Source organism: Ornithodoros turicata, chromosome 3 (genome assembly GCF_037126465.1).
Source record: "Ornithodoros turicata isolate Travis chromosome 3, ASM3712646v1, whole genome shotgun sequence".
Classification (NCBI taxonomy): Eukaryota; Metazoa; Arthropoda; class Arachnida; order Ixodida; family Argasidae; genus Ornithodoros; species Ornithodoros turicata.
In genome coordinates, this window is record NC_088203.1 from 15816913 (window position 1) to 15834844 (window position 17932).

Sequence of the window (17932 nt, forward strand, 5' to 3'; positions counted from 1 at the left end):
AGTGAGGGCGAGTGAGGGCATGAGCCCGTGAGGGCGGTGAGAGTGAGGGCGAGTGAGGGCATGAGCCCGTGAGGGCCGTGAGGGTGAGGGCGAGTGAGGGCAGGAGCCCGTGAGGGCGGTGAGGGTGAGGGCGAGTGAGGGCATGAGCCCGTGAGGGCCGTGAGGGTGAGGGCGAGTGAGGTTTCACCAAAATGCCCACCTATGGGTATAGGTATAGCTGCTCGGGTATAGGTATAGGAGGTATAGGTATAGGTATAGCTGCTCGGGTTGGCTTGGTCCTATATGCACAATGTTGCTAGGCAGACCATGCTGCACCACTGTGTCGCATCTACTGCCCAATTACACTCACACATTCCTAAAAGTGGGTTGTGTACATAGTACAGGCTAAAGATTCGGTGACATTTAATCTGTGTGTTGTTAGCTGCATGATACAAATGCAAGACTGCAAGGATGACACAATCTGGAGTCCTCAACCCCATTCCAGTTAATTGCTGGTCAAGCAATCAAATTGGTGCTGAGCTCCCTGTCAACACATGATTTCTCTTCCTTGTTTGATTTCTCTTGCTGTCGCAAAGAATCCAATTTGTTTACTGGGCTTAATCTGAACATAATCCACATTCCAGACACCCTTTCCAGTGCAAACCGTATGTATGAACACGAAAAATCCTTGGCTTATTGTCACCTTAAATGGTTCCTTGCAACTGAAGCTATCTAAAGATGTTGGTGCACGGCTGCATAAATTCGGAAAGAAAATTATCGTGGCCGTACCGTAAGGGCTACGTGATGACATACCTGGACTTCGGGGAAGAACTGAGGTGGACTCCATCAGAATCCCCATCATCCCGTACAGGAGGGGAATGGTGCTTGCTTCTGGGACCTGCATCAAAGGTTGGCATAAAAAATTCTGACCACCAGGCAATGTCCACGAAACTTACTCTCGTTCCTCTTGCTGCCTCGCCAAGCGCCGTTCTGGTGGAAGCTGCTGGAAAAAAAAAAAAAATTCAGTTGAGAGAGTAACCACCGCAGTCCACTGTGGGGAATGCCCGAGACGTCCTATTTTCCTACTTGTACTCGTGGAGAGGATGCACATTTGCTTTCTTTACACGTTACAGTTTTCGCAGGTACTCTGTTATATATGTGCAGAGAGGATGGTGGTTTGCTGCGTATTTTCCGGGTTTGTAACTTTTTAGTTCAAGTGCTGTCCTTACCCACGTTTTTGTGTGTGCTAGCTCAGGCTTTGTAACTTTCTATCGCAGATTACTACTTCCTGTTGTGAAGGGACAAAATTTCATCAGTGTTTGTTTCTATGCAGTAAATTTGTATTGTGAATACCTAAGAAGACCCAGACCATCGTGTTTTGGGGTTTGATGCTTTTGATTGTTTGTTTCTTTCTTTTTTTCAAAATCGTGATTTATTTCGGGGTAAAACAGAGTGATATTCTGTGAGACTATAACTAGAGCCAGAAGATTTCGGGAAATATTTTTTTCTAAATTCGGGGGGTAAAAATCGGGTAAATAAACATGTGCACTAAATTCATGTGAATTCGGGTGAAAACACTTCCACCACGCTAAATTCGGGGTGAAATCGGGCTCAGTTGCTCAAACTAACTGTAGTGGTTTGGTACAAACGGTGATGTAACTGAATTTTTCTGCCAAACAAGTAAATTAGTACGTTCCTGCAGACATCCCAGTGAGGGCAATTTGCCAGGTAAAAATCGGGTTTCACCCTAAAGAGGCAACCTTCAATTCGGGGTGCAAATTCGGGGAAGAATCGGGTAAAACCCTAAAACTTCAGGCTCTAACAATAACTTTCGGGTAGAAAATGAAAAATAGAAGGAATCCCCACGTTTCATTGGAACACTGGATGCCAGGCAGCTGTGCTGAACGTGCAGTGTTCAGTTTTTTTGTTTTTTTTTTACCTGAAGCACTGATGATGCAAATTGGGGACACATTCGATCGCCACACACACACGCCCCTAAGAACACCCCCAAGAATACCAAGCTAGACAGACCAACACCGCCCCCTCGTTCATCACACACACCTGTTGTTCCCGCTGTTGGCACACAGGTCCGGAATGTGACTGTACGAGTTCTGCCTGGCACGAGCCTTGCGTAGCATCTGGCCATTCTGCCTGCTGGAAGCTGCACAAAACAACGGGTAGCGTCACCCACCCGCACGCCCTCCCACACGGGAAAGTGATCACCTTCGACGGGGGGCGGCTCCTGGTAGCGAAGTCCCGGGCGACGAACGCACTTGGGAGGCCGAATCTCAAAGATGTACATGAGGTCTGCCAAGAGTGCTAGTACGTTCTGACGAATGGATGGATGCATGAACAACATGTCTTCCACCGTCAGGAAGGAGACGTCGTGCGGGAGGTGCGTCTGACAGAACCTCTGGACCAGCTGGAGGTTGTACAGGGAGTCCGCCAGGCTCATGGGGTCGTTGAGGCAGAGCTCTGCAGCGAATGTAACGGTGAAACAAAGCGAGGAAATGTCGTGCTAGAGTCAGGCGGCAAATTGAATGTCGTTCCCGGTTAAGGACATTCGCACCGAATGACATCCGTTTCGTGTCACACAGTGAAACCAAATGGCAGTACAGTAAAACACCGCTCGAATGAACTACGTATTCAGATGTACAAACTTTGCCAGAATAACCCCACCAGAACGCTATTTTAGCCAATGCAAATCATTGCCAGTTTTAGTGAATCCCAGTGAGGCACGAATTTCAGTTCTACATATCTACGGCCCCACTGCGTGCCTCTTGGTTCATCGTGGTTGCTGCCACCATGTTGGCTTCGGACGAGGACTTGATTAGCACGCTACATTTGGGTGATAGCCACGGCCATAGCCGTAGCCAGAATGCAGTTGCTTGCAGCAGAATGCCGCTCAACAGACCACAATAGATGTTCCCATTCTTTCATTGTTTTTGCCACAATCTGCTTATTGATGAGAAAGAGATGGTATCTGCTGAGTACCAGGTATATTAGTTCATATGTGAATAATGCAAAATAAATGTCTGTAAATATCATTTAAGCACCACAGTTTCATTTTAATTTGTGACAGCAAGCTGCCCTTTTTGACATGACATGGCTTAACACTATTTTTCAGAGAACTCCCACACCCATGCAACTGACACATTGCACATAGCCTTCTTACATGACTTGGCTTGTGATACTTGGCCAACTAAGCGTCGTCCAAAACGAAACGATTTTTCTAAATAGTCTAATGTTTCGCTAGTTTTGAGAAAAAGAAATTAAAAAAAACATATCGAATGTTCCTGTACTTAACTCCATATGTTTGGTCCTGGTATTTTAATAATCGTCAATGACATCATTTGTGAATCACATTAGTTTTTTTTTTTTTCGTGTAGCTCAATACAATACAAATGCATGACATTCAGTGCAAACGTCATTCGTTGGGAATGTCATTCTATTTGCCCTGTGACAGGGGTATGAAACAGAAACAGCTGGGCCTGTCTGTTACCTGCAAAGGGGTATTAAAGGAGGAGGGCGCACTCACCTTCCCACGAGAGGTAGTCGGGGCAGTAGAAGCTGAGCAGTGCAGTCAGGGCACAGCCGTCACTCAGATCTGGCAATTCTTGGATCACAGGAATGTAGGGCACTAACGGGCGAAAGTCCTGCAAAGTTGCAGAGGAGGACATCTAGTGTCGGCAGGTGGCGCTCGTAAGCGGTGAGAGGCGGTGCACAAGAAAACTGTCACTAGCAAAGGTCTGACATTCGCTGTGCATCGTGTTGGCCATTCTAGGGAGCTTTTCTTTCAGCATCACAAAAACAATAAATAATTAGAACTTGACACTGGCATTTTAATGGGCGTCGAACGTTTGTCAAGGAGTGTCCGTGAGAGATGCGGGTGAAGGTCGATGTGACGAATAGGATGGCGATGATAGTGCACAAAAGGCAATTTCTTCCTCGCAACAGCATTAATAACATTAATCATTTGTACCAAATGTTCAGCATTCTCATATGACAATAGGAGATACTTCAACGGGTAATTGCTGGAAGATGGCTGCTCTACCAAACGCAAAAAGGAAATAAAACCTGCTGGCGTCGGCCGATCTATAGCTTTCGATTGACATGTAGAACAAGAAGCACATAAGGGTAAAGGCTTTCCAGTGAAGTATCTTTGCAAAATTTGGGTACTGCTCACTTTCAGCAGTTTATGGGGTTTTCTAGTATTTGACAGGCCTCTAGACACTAGTCTAATGTTCACGGGATTACTGAAAATATGCTGGAACGTTCTCAAGAAGGAAACGCGGCAGAGAGTCCACAGCTTACTCCACAAACTGTCACCCGGATAGCATAGAGCCAGTTATATTAGCAAGTTATATTTTGCATAAACATGTAACATCAAAATATACATGGTTGCGCAAATGACAATTTTGCATAAGACCTTTATACACTTATTTAACATCTCCAAACACGTATCTCAGAATCACCACTGCGAACTGCTAGAAAACGATTTAGTCCAGATTTCCAAGCAAAACGGTTCAAGGCCAACCACCAGATTTTGTCATATTAACCTGAGAAGTTTGAAACCACTTTATAATGTCTTTGCCACTTGTCACGCCACTGCGCTCGCAGAAATACGTCATTCGATATCACACAAATCTAATTGAATGATGGCAGTTGAAGAAAATGCACCAGTGGTACAACATTGCACACAAATCTTTTACAACTATGTGACTCGGTGCCAAAGAGCACATGCAAATGCCTATTAGTGGACGGGTGTGAATGAGTGTCGCAAATGGGTACAACATTCCCCAAAGTGTGGCTGCTTCACAAACAAGAGCTCTACCTGGGACATGTCATGACAGGTGCCAAGATGGTCTTCGATGCGATGCCTCATCTTGATGGAACTCTTGTTGAGCCACAAGAGGGCAGCGTCCTCCGCATCAACGGGCACTTCTTCCGGGTAGCCCACAGCCGCAAACCGCCTACGGGAGACGTATTCCTCTTGCTTCAGCACTCCCTTTCACTCATGCTCAGGAAAAATTTGGCAAGATAGGCATACCTGACCACTTCAAACACCTTGATGGGAATCAGCACCTCTTTTATGTACAGTTCCATGATGCCATTAATGACAGCCATGTGAGCACCCTGTAAAGATACATCGGTAACAACGGCTGCTCACTGCAGTCATCACAGTGTCAAAAAACGTGATGTCTGTGCAGTGGCGTAGCGTGAGGGGGACCGTAGGGGCTGTCACCCCGGCCGCAAGATTTTGGGGGGCGGAAATTGTTGACAGAGGGCAAAAAGTTTGAAATAAAAACAGTCCAACTGTTTATCAAGCACTTTCTACTGGATCTTTTGTTTTTTTTTTGCGTGGGGGGGGGGGGGGGCGATTTTGATGCATTGCTGTTTTGTGTCTTGTTTGGGGGCGCGATACTGAGAACCCACGCTACGCCGCTGTGTCTGTCAGCGCTAACAAAACAGTCTGCACTATTCTACAGTGGCACTGGCCTGCACCTGTCAGCGTCAAACAAATGGGATGTCTGCTGGTGCTAACAAAACAGCTTCTGTGCTATGTTAGCATGGCAAAGTTATAGATACTGCAAGCAGAATGTGCTACAGTCAACCCTCGATTTATGAACACCCTCGGTTCCCCGAAAAATCGTTCATAAATCGAGGGATTCATAAATCGAAAATTCCGTTCAGTGAGTACTATCGAGCAAAGGGAACAGTATTTCCGAGAAGGGATTGTGTTTATAATGCAATATATTGTTTAATTTTGCTTTGGACTGTGCCTTCTGCTGTGTCAATCTTGGAAAGAAGAGATGTCAGCACGTTCGCACTCAACTGGTCTCGGATTCCCTCTGGGATTTTTAACCTATGTTTATTCATCTCCGGGTGACAGCGGACACCGTATTCATCAATTGAGGTCAGGAACACTTCTGTAAAAACCGTTTGTTGTTCGGATTTCGAGCGTTTAAGAACCTGGGGTGCAATACCTGCAAAACGTTTTTTGTCTGTTCAGGCGCCATTCATAAGGCCACGAATAATCCCTTCGAAGGTTTCTGTTGGCCTCGGAACGATCCGTTCATAAATTGAGGGCAAAAACCCTGGGAACTCCTAGTTGGTTCCCAGAAATTCCATCCATTATTCAAATATCGAGGTTCATAAAACGAGGGGAAAATGCATGTAAAAAGGTTGGTTCCTCGTGCTAGTGTTCATAAAACGAGGGAATTCATAAATTGAGGGTTCATAAATTGAGGGTTGACTGTATACAGTTCTGATTATTAGGTAACATATTTTGGCACTAACTATGTGAAAGAAAAAACAGGATCCCAAAACTAAAGTACACTAAATTACTGTTATATTTGAAAGCATTTGAGCTTGCAGTCCTGGAACCATATGTGTTAAATACATGCTGGCAGTGCCTAGCAGAAAACAATGCCTTCAGAACTAGGGTTAGTTCTCTAACTGTAGACAGACAGATGACCAAAACACCCTCCACCGTTATTTCTACTAACCTCCACCTGGGTCTGCAGGCTGGTATGGCGTAAATGTTAACTCTGATGCAAGCTGTACCTAGTGTCTTTATTTTGACACCATATACAGGGTGTCCCAGAAAATGTGTCATTGAATTCTAATAAAAAAGCTACGCCACCTAGAATCATGCGGTCAACGGGTTCTTACTAGGTTTTTGCCACCTCCTGATGTGCATATCATGTAGAGTAAGTTTAATTATGTAAATTTTTGGAAACTGAACTCGGAAGTTTGCCAAGTAAACGTCACTTTTCTACCCCACAAATATGAAGAGCGTGCCAAATTTACTCAACTTCATCTTAATTGACAGTGCTATTCAGGATCTATCCTATCGGGAAAAATAGCCAAACATCATGCTTCTCGGAGCACCCGAGTATAACCTGCGACGAATTTTTGAGCGCAATCACTGTCAGTCCGACGAAAGGAGGTTAGAAACCCAGCCCACAGAGTGACAGTAGAAAAGAGTTCCTGAAATTGGGAGAGGAAAGATATGGTCCCAGCCAAAGCCGGACGCGATAAGCCATGTCTGTGTTATCTCTTTCTACCATGCTGGTGTGGGCTGGGTTTCCAACTTGCTTTCGTCAGACTGACAGCGATTGCGCTGAAAAATTCATTGCGCGCTATCTTCTGGGAGCTCCGTAGAGCATGATTTTCTGCTATTTTTTCCGTTACGACAGGTCTCCAATATTCCTGACAGTTATCATTAATTTGAGTAAATTGGGCACGCTCTTCACATTGGTGGGGTAGAAAAATGACCTTTAGTTGACAAATTTCCGAGTTCAGTTCGCAAAAATTTACATAATTAAACTTACGTTGCATGACATGCATGTCTATAGGTGGCAAAAACCTAGTAAGAACAAATGCCGTGGACCACTTGATTCTATGTGGCCGTAGTTCTGTTATTAAAATTCAATTACACGTTTTCTGAGACACCCTGTATACTTTACTAGAAGGATGTTGCAACCAATACTACCGAAAGCTTTACAGTAGTGGTTCTCACTTCCTGTAACACTAGGAAGGGGCACACATATCCCGTTGCCACTACTCCAGTTTCGTTTTGGCACAGCATTGGAAACAGCAAGAAGACATACATACAAGCTGCTCTCACATTTATAGTGATGTGGGAAAAGGATTGGAAATTAATAACAGTTTTGCAAATAACTTGGCAATTACGAAAAATTGTTGTACGCACTCACTGTTGTAGACTTTGCTATCAAAAATAACCATAATTTCTTTCATTATGCGACTCCCGTCTTCCAGTCAAGCTTCCTTTCCTCAACAGAATACATTCTTGCAATGTCAAGCTATCCACTAAGAACAAATTTAGTACCATTCGCAAGGGAGCGGTCTGCGTTAGCACCGTCTCGGTGAGGGGAGATCCGTCCGTGGGGGCCTCCACGTCGACTCCCTTGCGTTGCAGTGCCTGCACCACCCCCTGGTGGCTGAGGCTGTGATAATTCGGGTCAGCATAGATGTTGGCCAGTGCCAGACAATAGAGCTCTGCACTGGCCAGCGCCTGCACGATCTGAGGCTTGAGTCGGTCCTGTTCCTCATGGTCTCTGTAGAAAGGATCTCGCAGCTCACTGGGAAGCCTGTTGTTGTGCGCTTTGGACACCAGCCACAGCACGGATGCCCGCTGCTTGGCCTGGAAGCAAGTATTGTGGTGTAAATCTTTTCTGGTGTAAATCTGGCATAAAAATATTTTTTTGTGAGTTCAGATAGGCTCCAAGTGCTGTTCATATAACTATGGAATTCATGAAGAATTTCAAGTATATTTCCACATCTATTATTTGATACCAGAACTGGAATTATTTCATACATTTGGTTCTCTCAAAATAATATATCACCACTCAAATTTTATATGAAACTATGAAAAATGATTTGATCCATGGCATCAATGGTTCTGCCACTTTTGGTCTTTTTTTAGTTTCCATTACGCTTACTTGACACAGGATTATTTTCAGTGAAGGCTTCCAAGCTTAAATCGTGCAGTGACACCAGGTAAAACACAAGTACTTCTGTCTCCCTCTCTCTCCCCCTTTTCTCTCTCTCTCTCTTTTTTTGTATGACACACTCTTCTGCTACAAACATGTAATGTTACTCATTATTCATAGCCTTATGGCAATCTTTCTCAGCATTTATTTTAAAAGAATATTGTTAATGATATAATGCTGCGCACGGCATGAGGGCAGATGCGAAAAAAGGGGGAGGGCAAATTGCAAGAACTAGCTGCAACTTTGAAATTGTCTCTGACACCCATCCATTATGGGTGTGTACCAATAAGGTGCATCTACTCCACTGTGATTGTCTTATGGCAATCACTGCCGTGCAGCCTGTCCACTGTTACCCGCAATATTATATCAAATACAGGAACGTGGTCACAACATGTCAGGTTTCCCGAAACACTTCAATCTGGACACGAAAAACACGACTGGGCAAGCTGCGCATTGGCTTGAACTGAGTTCCCCTCAAACTGCCCTTTCTCGAGCAGCCAGTATTCCCCCAGGGCCGCACAGAAAAGAAAGGAAGAACTGGCCAAGACGTTTACCTGGCGTCGGAGTGAAACTTGGTCACAGTGCACCATCTTCACGGCAGCATTTCCCGAGAAAGGCTCATGGCGGATGGAAAAGTGGGCGAATGACACCCACTGCCGACTCGCCACCAACGTTTGTTCCGAATACCGCCTCGCCCGCGTCGTAGCCAACGCTTTCGCTTTCACGACGCACAACCAAAGCCGACAGACATTCTTGCATAAACGGCAGAAGACGATGCAAGACACCGAAGCAGACGGACGATCGAAACCGAAACTCACCAAGCCCCAGTGTTGCTATCCTCGGGCCGCGTGACATTGTTTGTTCCTTTGGTCACGACAAGCACGACCAAGGAAGATCGGCTGTCATGGTCAAAATATCTTCCGAGACGGAATACGGTGTCCACATGAACACACTATTTAAATATGGGACGTGGTGTTTTTATTTATTTATTTTATTTATTTCGAGAACGAGAGCTGGCGAGTACTGTTCCGCAACGTATTTCGATCTTTTATCCTTTCTTTCGAATGCTAGCAATCGTCGAAAACTTATTTTAAAAAAGAAAGAAAAGAAAAAAGAGAACACAATCCTTCAATTTCGCGCCAACGTTTGTGGGCCTCTTTCAATGAAGTGGTGTCCGGCGAAGAAAGAGTGGAGTAGCTGCGAACGCGCTTGTGCAGCGATACCACCTCAGCAAGTTTCCCCTTCGGTAAAAAAAGAAACTGTACGCCGGTCTTCTTACAACGGCTGTTCACTTTATCTTTATTTGATTTTTGTTTGTTTGTTGTGTTCTTTTTTCTTTTCGTGGGAGGCCAACGCCACGATTCAAGTGGAACACTTATATCTCTGTCACCATCACACAGACGATATCGAAATCCGGAAAGACAACAACCCGTGCGGACCGTCTGTTGTTCTGCAGAAAAAAACTCTTCCGCAGAAAAAACGTTGCCGCCAGTAAGAAAAAGAAGTTACGGACGGCTTGTGTCCCTCATGTTACGAATGCTGAATTTTACGAGCTTATCACCAATAAGCAAATTATTCTGCGCTGCAAATTCTCCAAAGAACACAGCCGGCCCTTCCTGGCAATGAATGAATTCGGAGAGCACCCGCCCACTGCCTCCTGTAAGGTAAGGTTGTCGTCGAGAAAACAGAAAAACGCGAGATTTAGTAGCCCTATGCATGGGTACTAATCCATTTCGAGCACGATGTAAGCAGAATAGCAAAAGAGTACACCACCCAAAGTGTAACGCACATCGTTTCCTGCACACCGAGGAACTCGGTCTGTTTTTGACAGTAGTACTTGACTGCCATCCCCGTTGACGTTGTTTTATAGCCACGTCTCAAGCGTGGTAGTAATGTGGCTCTTGAGTTGTAATGTCTCATCCACAGGTAAGTACAAAGACCAGAAAGAATGAGTCAGTAGAGCTTGCCCGTGCACAGAGGAACGTCTCACGCAAACACTTGCAATGGTGTTTGCATTGTCGGCAAGAATTACTATCGCAGTTTACCCAGTTCCGTGTTGCCTAAAAATATTTCAGCTTTGTCGTACAGCTCCAACAATCAAAGCTGTGACGGTGTAATTGCCGCAGAGTGCCAAGTGGTCGCTCTACTATATAATTAAGAATGAAATTACCGCTCACCAAATAAGGCAAAATTGAGTGTTTTCGCGTGGGAGGTCAGCCACAAGGGACGATCAGACTACGTCTCGTATGGCCTCACAGCAAACGCGACAATTATAACCGATGTACTCAAGACAGCACTCAACTGACAGGTCCAGTTCGGACTGGCAACGTCCACTCGTTTTCGGGGACCAATCTTGGACCCTTTTCGTGGATTGCCTTCCTTACCTTTGCCAAGTCGTATTCTTCCATCGGACATAGCTCCACTGCATCCGGATCATAGTCGGTATCCATAATGGGCTGGGTCCAGAGACTTTATGATGGTTACGCTCTGTAATCGCACATCAAAGACACCCGTGCACAAGGCCTAGCATCTTCTGACTCCGTGAGCACTACGGACAGTCATGTTTCTTCCGTACACTGCTGTCTTCTGGTGAGCGGTGCTTTGTCTCCGACAGTCACCGCGAATACCACTGCTTGCTCTCAACCATGCCTCACGGGTTCAGTCATCGTGGCTGTAGTTTATTTATGTGTACACATTAAACCCATCTAACGACTCACCGACACCAACCAAACGAAATAAACCGGAAAGCGAGTGGCGAGCGTACGCATGCCCATAGTGGTCAGAGGAGCAGACGACGCTTTTATGATTCTGCTAACTTCGGACGAGTACGCACCGTCTTATAGACCGTAGAAATTACAAACGTACATGTGTACATGAAGACGCAGTACTCGTTTTGTGTGCGATGTTCTTCAATATGGGACGTTTGTCATGAGTGTATGTGTTTAAGTACGAAACTGCTAATGCTTACGTGTATAAACAGCAGAAGACAGCTGCGCGTGTGTGTGTGTGTGAAGCACAGTTGTGCGTGAAAGACGTCGTGATGTTGTCAGGATACCAGTATCATGTTTCCTGTTTATTGTTAATTACAGTTTGGAGCCACCTCTACTTATCGGCGCAAGCACGTAAGTGCACGAATATAGCCTACATCTCCACAGCAGCTTTTTTATTGCCATTCACATACACACCGCCGGCATTCGAACATCTCGTCTGAGGAACTTTTGTTAGAATAGAATGTATTGATTGGTAATGGATTTCATTATTGGGCCCCATTAGCATCTGCCGAAATTTGTACCCACGCGTTGAACGTTCGAAGCTTCGGAACATTTCAGCCCATTGCAGATTTGTCGATGTTGCGGTGTGCAGTGTGTCAATATAACTGGACAGGACGGTGCCCTGGGTGACCCGAGCTCTCTGTATCTCTGCACACTTACACGGCAAGAATGTCGTCTATCCTCCTATTGATTCCATGGTGGATGCAGACATTGAAATTTCTCGACATACTTCCTTTACAATGTTGAAGAAAACTTCCCTTGATTACATGTCTAAGTATGTAGCTAAAGAATGGTTGTGGAGTAGCTTGCTTTAGAAAACACACCAGATATATTTTGTTAAGACGTCTGAAAAGAGAAGGCTCTTGGAGTTCTGGAGCTCCACAAATTATCTCGCATGTAGTAGTTTTTGTACAGCATTAAAAAGCAGAACACATTTGGACACCACAGATGTGCAGCACGTCACCTGCGGATCGGTGCTGAAGCTGCAAAATGGACAGCACGATATTCGACTTCATTCCCACGACATCAAGTACGGCTCTGGTAGCGGTCAGCAGGTGAGACGGCGAAGCAAGAAAGCGTATGCATTATTAACCTCGTGGTTGTCAGTCTGTTACAGGCACAGACCAAATGGACGATAACAACAGCCATTGGGTGGTGAAAGGCAAAAAAGAGCAAACCTGCACAAGGGGGTAAGTCTGGAGCGATCCAAAAGTCATACGCTCGTGCTCATAACTGAAGGTACCTGTAGGTACTTGAGGGGTTGCAATTCTCCCCAGACCCTGTAGTAAGCAGCTTCAACTGATGCAATATCAAAGCCAAAACAAAGGTGGCCACGTTTTAAACATCCTCGTCGAGCGAATGTGCATTTTTCACTCCTACCCTTTCCGAAGCCAGCAGACTCATCTCAGTAAGCTCTGTGCTCCTTGTGCGAAGTGATGTGCAAGTTGTAATGTACTGATATACATTGCAAACGTTGCAGTGCCAATGAGCACTCCAATGCAATTGCCTGAACGCCCTGTTCGAGTGGCACACATTGTGCCGTGTGTTATCCTACACAGTGTACCACACAAACTCAATTGAATTGAGGCCTGGAAACGATGAGGCCAGCCCAACCCACCGATATTCTCACATGCAAGCTCCGCATAGATGGGCGTTATTGACAACAGGCATTTGTGCTCACCGTTTGTCTCTGTCTTAGCTCTTGTGACACCATGAGTTATGATGTTATTGAAAATAATTGGGAAATCAGGACTGTGACAATGCACAGTGCACAACGAAATGAAAATGCAGAGGCAGTCGACGAAATTGTTAGTGTTCTTAAAGGCACCTTGGCACTTTGCCTGTTGTGTGTTTCAGCCTCAGAACCGCCACAGATCTGCATTCGTTGAGTAACTGTGGATTAGTGACATTTTATATACTTTTAGCACAGTGCTGCTGTCATCTTTCGTCTCGTCTCGACATCGTTCAGTGCTTTACACATCTGCAGCGTCCGGTGAAAAATGGACACCTAGAAATTCGTCATCTGACCACTAATGTACATGCTACATGTGCAGAAGGGTTAAACCCCGAATCATCATCATCATCATCATGTGCAGAAGGGAGGGCAATGAACTGCAGCGAAGAAGAAAAAGCTTTAAATCAGCCATATTTAGCTATTTTGATGCTACTGCCAGTTGAGTTCCAGAGGCCTGAGTGGCACATAGGTGGATGACATTTTTTTTTTAGAAGAGTCAGAAATCTCTCTAAAGTCAACCAGGCAGTTAACTTTATAGAAAGTCATACAGACCCTGTAACAAGCAACTCTTGCGCCACCAGATATTAGTGACCCCCAGAAAGTTGGTGCACATTCGTAAGGGTAGTGATTTGGGCTCGCTAGTACATAACGTCTGTGATACAGAGCGCAGTAGACAAAGGACAGAGGCAAGGGACAGGACAGGTGCTCTACTATACCTTTGTCTAGTGTGCTCCGTATAATAGTTGCTACATATTGTCCTTCATAGGTCGTGTGCTAGGTGCAGGTGAAGGTTCTCTACACGGCAGCACCATCAGTGCCATGTTTTCCAGAAGCTCTGTATGCACAGTCTGATTAAAGAATGGTCGTTGGTGAAAACACCCCCAGAAGAGGGGCTTATATGCTACATGCATACCTCCCAACTCTCCCGGATTATCCGGGAGACTCCCGAATTTCGTTGAGTCTCCCAGTTGTACAGACGCGCCCTCCAATCTCCTGGAAAATTGGGACCTCTCATTTTCTCTTAAAAGCTGCACAAACGCATTCTTGAAGAAGACAGCACGTAACACGTTTGCAGTGTGACCATCTATGGCTAGAGATCGCTGCAGATCGTGTGTTTCATTGTGTCAGTGTTTCTCGAGTAGACGTGCTATCGTCCTATCGTCAGTCCAGCCTCGTACGATAGTTTCGTCTTCTCCGATGGCGATCTCCGAGTAGAAGAAATACGTGCACGTGTGTGATGTGATAGAAGAAGAAAAAAAGAGTGCCTTTTCAAGGGTTTTCTGGTTGAGCACACAACCAGCCACGTAGCATAAGCAACCACGTAGACCACTGCCATCATCGGTGAAATGGCTGCAGCCGCGCAAAATGCAATGTTGGAGAGCCTGAGGCGACGAGCATTCGCAATTGCGGTTGACGGAAGCAACGACAGTGCGTCGCAGCCCCGCCCGATAGTGGCTACTTGATGCGTATAGGAATCACGATCCAGCGGCGCCCAAAATTAATACGTCCTTCCCCCCCGTCGCATTGCGGGCAGTCTCCCGAATTTCGAGTTCGTCAGGTTGGCAGCCGTGTACATGCAGGCTCAGAGTTGCACACGTTCTGAACTAGACACAAAAGTGAGTAGCGACCTTGTGCATTTGCAGGGAGCCTATCGGGTGCGGAACAATGCTCCGTCTGGAGCATTTGACGACTCACAAGAATCTGCACAGCCATCACTTTTCATCTCCTCTGTCGGGGAACCAAGAAGTGAGCGCCTTTGGAGACAACGGCCAAGGTGATACAGGTGAGTACTTAGCACTGTGTCTGTTGCATTGAACCCTGCAATGGGCCTGTAATTGTGTACGACACTTTCCAACATACGGTCTTCGGATCAGAATATCGGAACGCACCCCAGGGGGACAACACTTCTCAAGCTGTACAGTTTATGCCCTTCTTCACGTAAAGCTTGACTTTTTATTTTCCAGAACTCTCTCCTTCCCATATTTGTTCTGTCTGTCTGTCTTTCTATATTCCTTATATGCGGGGTGTCCCAACAGGCATTCACCAAGTTTTACAAAAGGACTAACACCCTACATGAATGAAACCAGCAGAATGTTTATAGCAGCGGCGGATCGTAGCTGCCAGTATTCTTTCACTGTGCCTAATTAATTAGGTAAAACTAATTAGCTGACTTTTAAAGTATGGCTTTGACAGCCTAGGTGTCAACTGGAAAGTTGCAGAAAGTCTGATAATGTATTGAACTGAGGCTCTTCCAACAAGGTACACTTTGTGTACCCTCGTACCTTTTTTCTGGCTAAAAAAAAAAAACTGCAAAATGCAACAAACACCACATGACAATGAGCCCACATGTCACGATTTCATTGTCACAAAGTGTACCTCATTTGACACTTCAGTCCGGTGTCCTCTCCAGGCAACTTTCCTACAACTTTCTAATTCAGGCACAATGAAACATAGTGGCAAGTAGCGATACATGACTGCTAACAGTCATTCGGTTGTCTTGGTGCACATTAGTGAGGCTCCCTGTGTCTTTCCATATTCAACAACAACAAATTTATGCCAAGATGACGAATGGGGAGTTTCATCGCCAGAGGCAAGGCGCTCGCTGGTGGTGATGTGGGGAATGAAGTTCAGGCTGAAGTCACCCGAAACTGGTCGTGTATTTACAGGGATGGCCGCTAACTACTTCTACAGTAGTTTAACTACTTTGTGATTGAGTAGTTTAACTAGTAGTTCAACTACTTTTCAGAGGAGTAGTTAAAACTACTTTTTTAACTACTGCAATGTAGTTTAACTACTATATAACTACTTAACGTTGTCCACCAACACCAATCCCTTATAGTGTTCTTGGACACCTAAATATGAATCACGAGCAATAATAAACTTTGGCGCAAGCCATTGCTACGATCGTCAAATACAAAGCTTGCGGCGGGATTCTTTCTGTGCTTACGCGATAAACTAAGTTGCAGAATTATTTCACAGCAAATGAGGCTTCACTAGACAAGCATTAAAAGTGAAGATTTAGTACACATGCACGACACAACTGCTCTGCACCTCCGTTCTCATCAAACAAGTAGCTCAAGGTAAAGGTCGGAAGCACAAGCGTGCCTTAAAGCTTGCGGCAAAATCGGAAGTAGTTGGCGCCTTCACTAACCTAAGTACTGTAGTTAACTACTTAAAATAGTAGTTTAACTAGTAGTTGCCACTACATTTCTGCAAGTGGTTGATAGCTACTTTTTAACTACAATCAGGTAGTTTAACTAGTAGTTTAACTACATGTAGTTAACTACTGGCCATCACTGTGTATTTATCGTGTATATACGGTGTCAAATTCCTTGTTCTGCATGAACTCCAGCATCCAAGGTCTCAACTGCAACGTGACCTTACACAGACACAATGCAGAGAGAGAGCGAAACTCGAGCAATATACAGGAACAAGGACACATTTCCGATACCCAGTCTTTTTCCAAAAAAACACTTCCAACCATTGGGGTGCAAGGCTTCTTTGTATAAGGCCTCACAGGGAAACTATCAACAGAGGCGCTCGACACCCACTAATGCTGGTCACCCACACTGTTCAAAGTGCACCTTTCTAGGTTCACCACCATTCAACACTACCCCAATTTCAGGTGACAACTGGATCGTGGTGTGCAGTTCGGATTACTGGGAACGTGGCGCCCCCGTACGATTCAAGCACGTGGACACAGACATGTGGCTGTGCACATCCGGCAACACTTATGGGCGACCCATCGGTGGACAGATGGAGATTTGTGCAACGAGCTACCCGGACGCCGGATGTTATTGGAAGACTGCCGAGGGTGTATTTGTGAAGCCCTCTGAAGGCCTCTACAGGGCAGCCATTCATCACCAAGCACACAGTGAACTTTAGGGCGGCTCCTTCTTGTACATAGGGTTCCTTTTACAATACACACTTTGTTTTCACGCCGTTTCATTCTTTCCGCCGGCATCACATCACCATCACTCTTGTGCACATTTGTACTTAGTGTGAATGACGAAAATTGTCACTTGGCATGTTTTTCGCTAACAAATGTGGGGCAACACTGTTGCTGGAATCGTGGAACGCTGCAGAACCTCGACTGACTGTCAAGAGCATTCAAGGATAAGGATAAGTTTGGTGATCGGAACATGTCGAGGACATTCGAGTCGAGTGCATCGTCTACGTACCACGTGCGTGCGTCTGCTTATTTTGAAGAACTTTAAACGTATTCTCACTAGTCTTAGATTTGAAAGGTAAATGATACTATTTTGTTGTTCCGTCACTGGTGCAATTTGATGGCAATAAAATGTGAAATTTTGAGTGAAAACTACATGTGTGTGCATATTTTTCTGCATATCTGCTTTGTAGATTAGGTGGCCATTTTTTCGGTGAGTTGCTTTTATGGATTACTGTGATTGTGATGCTGCCCAAGAAGCACTGTCATTTCCTAAGCACACTCCAGAATTATTTCTTCCTATACGGGTTCGCTCCTCAGCAGGGTTTGGCAAAGGGCTCTTCTGCTCACTGTTGGCAGTGTCAGATGTTGCTGAAAGGCACTAAAGATACATGCACACACACACGTGGGGGACACAGTCATTTCTGGAATGTACAGCTATAGTAGGCACGGTTCGAAACTGGCTGTGCTGTGCCGTTTGCACTCCTCTGGAGCATTAGGCTCAAAACAGGTAGTCTAGGGGCAAATCTGGGCATTCAGAGGCAATTAAGAATCAATCAATAATAAGAGGCAATCAATCAATAATAAGAGGCAATCAATAATGTGTCCGAGGCACTATTGAACAAAGGCCTGTGACATAACCGCCTCCCAGTGCCCGTAGATGAGCAGGCAATTACTACTGTGATAAGACTGTTCAATTCCATGTGAAAGTAGTGACAGATAGCACGTAAATACAAAAGCATAATATATAGAACGTACG

The 17932-nt window shown here is 45.3% G+C and overlaps 2 protein-coding genes across 5 annotated transcripts in view; one reads left to right on the top strand and one right to left on the bottom strand.

Moving 5' to 3' along the window:
- The window catches only part of LOC135388199 (patronin-like), a 26099-nt gene extending 14825 nt beyond the window's left edge, over nt 1-11274 (bottom strand). Inside the window, exons 1-9 of one of the 3 annotated variants that reach the window (XM_064617593.1) lie at nt 10883-11274; nt 7835-8149; nt 5030-5115; nt 4814-4952; nt 3518-3635; nt 2203-2454; nt 2041-2140; nt 936-979; nt 793-877 (exon numbers count right to left, since the gene is read on the bottom strand). In XM_064617593.1, the coding sequence (XP_064473663.1) occupies nt 793-877; nt 936-979; nt 2041-2140; nt 2203-2454; nt 3518-3635; nt 4814-4952; nt 5030-5115; nt 7835-8149; nt 10883-10948 (1205 nt within the window). In that variant the 5' untranslated portion in view covers nt 10949-11274. Of the gene's footprint in view, nt 1-792; nt 878-935; nt 983-2040; nt 2141-2202; nt 2455-3517; nt 3636-4813; nt 4953-5029; nt 5116-7834; nt 8150-9052; nt 9294-10882 lie in introns of those variants that run through there. The other 2 variants (XM_064617591.1, XM_064617594.1) reach the window with 2 other exon arrangements.
- Nucleotides 10349-16942, top strand: LOC135388200 (stromal cell-derived factor 2-like). 2 transcript variants are annotated; one of them, XM_064617596.1, is made up of 6 exons: nt 10349-10424; nt 11588-11620; nt 12218-12324; nt 12377-12459; nt 14648-14787; nt 16630-16942. In XM_064617596.1, the coding sequence occupies exons 1-6, from the start codon at nt 10391-10393 to the stop codon at nt 16887-16889; spliced, it is 657 nt and encodes a 218-aa protein (XP_064473666.1). In that variant the 5' UTR covers nt 10349-10390; the 3' UTR covers nt 16890-16942. The 2 variants fall into 2 exon arrangements, with proteins under 2 accessions (XP_064473666.1, XP_064473665.1); XM_064617595.1 differs by lacking the exon at nt 10349-10424 and having other exon boundaries at nt 11468-11620.
- The last annotated feature ends 990 nt before the right edge of the window (nt 16943-17932 follow it).

Coding starts and splice junctions, on each gene's coding strand:
- LOC135388200 (XM_064617595.1), top strand. CDS start 11,539: ATGTTGTCAGGATACCAGTATCATGTTTCCTGTTTATTGTTAATTACA. Junction 12,460..14,647: donor GAGCAAACCTGCACAAGGGG/GTAAGTCTGGAG, acceptor GTGCATTTGCAG/GGAGCCTATCGGGTGCGGAA. Junction 14,788..16,629: donor CAACGGCCAAGGTGATACAG/GTGAGTACTTAG, acceptor CCCCAATTTCAG/GTGACAACTGGATCGTGGTG.